The following is a 1,748-nucleotide window of genomic DNA, read 5'->3' on the forward strand; positions in this document are numbered from 1 at the left end:
AACTCAACTCTCTGGTTCACGCTCCTTCACTTGTTACAAAGCTTACTTCATGTGTTGATCTTACATACACAAATGATCACTGCACAGATGAGTTCTGTAATGGGATATAGAATTCCAGACAGAAAGCACCAAATTGGCAAGAAGTTCCCAGTTACATGCACAGCACAGGGTAGCAGCAGAGGTGGCAATTACCACTCCGTACCTTAGGAATAAAAGCACAGAAAGTTTCCAGGTAGGCTGCAAGATCGCACAAGGGTCAGTAACATAACAGGAAAGGATCAAGATGAACACTTTTTGAAATGTATTAGTTTTTGGAAAGCCTGTTTAAATTCTTCGTTAAAAGCTGTATAAATGACTGGATTGATCAATGAGTTTAAGTAACCTAACCATGTGAAAAAGTCCAGTAGGATGGGATGAAACCAACAAGCATCTTGGCAGATTGGTAGGACTAAGGACATGACAAAAAAAGGCAGCCAGCAGAAAATGAAAGCTCCCAGAATAATGCCTAAAGTTTTGGTGGCTTTCCTTTCTCTTGCAGCAGAAATTCTTTTCCTTTCCAGGACGCTATCTGCAAGTTTTATTTTAACATGATTGATAAATATCGGGGATCCTCCTGAATAGGAATGCCCTTCATGAAGGCTAGCATTAATGGAGCAGAGGGAAGAGCCAGCAGAGCCGGTAATCAGGTGTGCAGTAGTAAAACGTTTCCCATATAAGGAGGGTGGCTTTAGAATCCTGGATCGAGCTGCTACATAAATTCTACCGTACAATATCAGGAGGAGCACAGTTGGGATGTAGAAAGCTCCACAAGTAGAATAAATTGTGTAGGAAATTTGATCTGTGTTCACAGTACACTTCGCAATTTCTTCATGAGCTTTCACTTGCCTCCAGAAAAATGGTGGCACAGAAATACTAATAGATATCATCCAGACCACGGCAATCATGAGCGCTGCTCGGCCAGCAGTCCGGCGTTTGGCATATTCCAAAGCATCTGTGATAGCCCAGTATCTGTCCAGTGCAATAACACAGAGGTGTAGGATTGAGGCTGTGCAGCACGTGATGTCTGATGATAACCAGATATCACACAACACTTGACCAAAGGCCCATGTGTGCGTGACAGTATAAGCAATACTGATGGGCATTACTAGGACAGACACTAAAAGATCAGTCACTGCCAAGGAGCCAATGAGGTAATTTGCAGGTGTGTGGAGCTTTCTAGTCAGAAAAATTGTAATAACAACAAAAACGTTTGCAAGGATTGTTGCCAAGGTTATAACAGACAGAAGAACTGACAGTGAAATCTTCAGCCCTAATAGTGTCCTTTCATCCAAAGCCAGTGGTGTTTCAGTGAAATTTAATGACTTATTTGCTGAACTCTGGAGAGAGAGCTCTGCTGAATGGTTATACTGAGTCATTCTCTGCTCTGATTTCACTTTTCACTTTCCAGTGTAATCTTTCTGGGGTGATGAAGACACTTACTTTTTTGCTGAAATAGAACTTTTCATACTAGAGTCCAACACTGATGAAATATTAATTTGTTGAAAACTTCAGCTTACACAGTACTCTCCTAAGCTAGATTTTCCATCACATCAATGACATCATTGTTAAAGCAAAATGTTAACATAATCATCCAGACATGATTCTGGTGTATGACAATACAAGCGGTACTGTATGTGGTAGGAATTTAGGTGTTTTTCATTTTCATCTTGCAGATGACTATATCATTCTTTATTACCTTTTATTCAAAC

At 40.4% G+C, this 1,748-nt stretch overlaps 1 protein-coding gene across 1 annotated transcript; it reads right to left on the reverse strand.

Moving 5' to 3' along the window:
- Window positions 1–278: 278 nt before the first annotated feature.
- HTR1D (5-hydroxytryptamine receptor 1D) lies at window positions 279–1,415 on the reverse strand (the record flags this gene model as incomplete). The annotated part of the gene is made up of 1 exon (XM_082494275.1): window positions 279–1,415. One exon carries the CDS (start codon window positions 1,413–1,415, stop codon window positions 279–281), a length of 1,137 nt encoding a protein of 378 aa, XP_082350401.1.
- Between the last annotated feature and the right edge of the window lie 333 nt (window positions 1,416–1,748).

This window comes from Vanellus vanellus (assembly GCF_965231255.1).
Source record: "Vanellus vanellus genome assembly, chromosome: 22".
Classification (NCBI taxonomy): Eukaryota; Metazoa; Chordata; class Aves; order Charadriiformes; family Charadriidae; genus Vanellus; species Vanellus vanellus.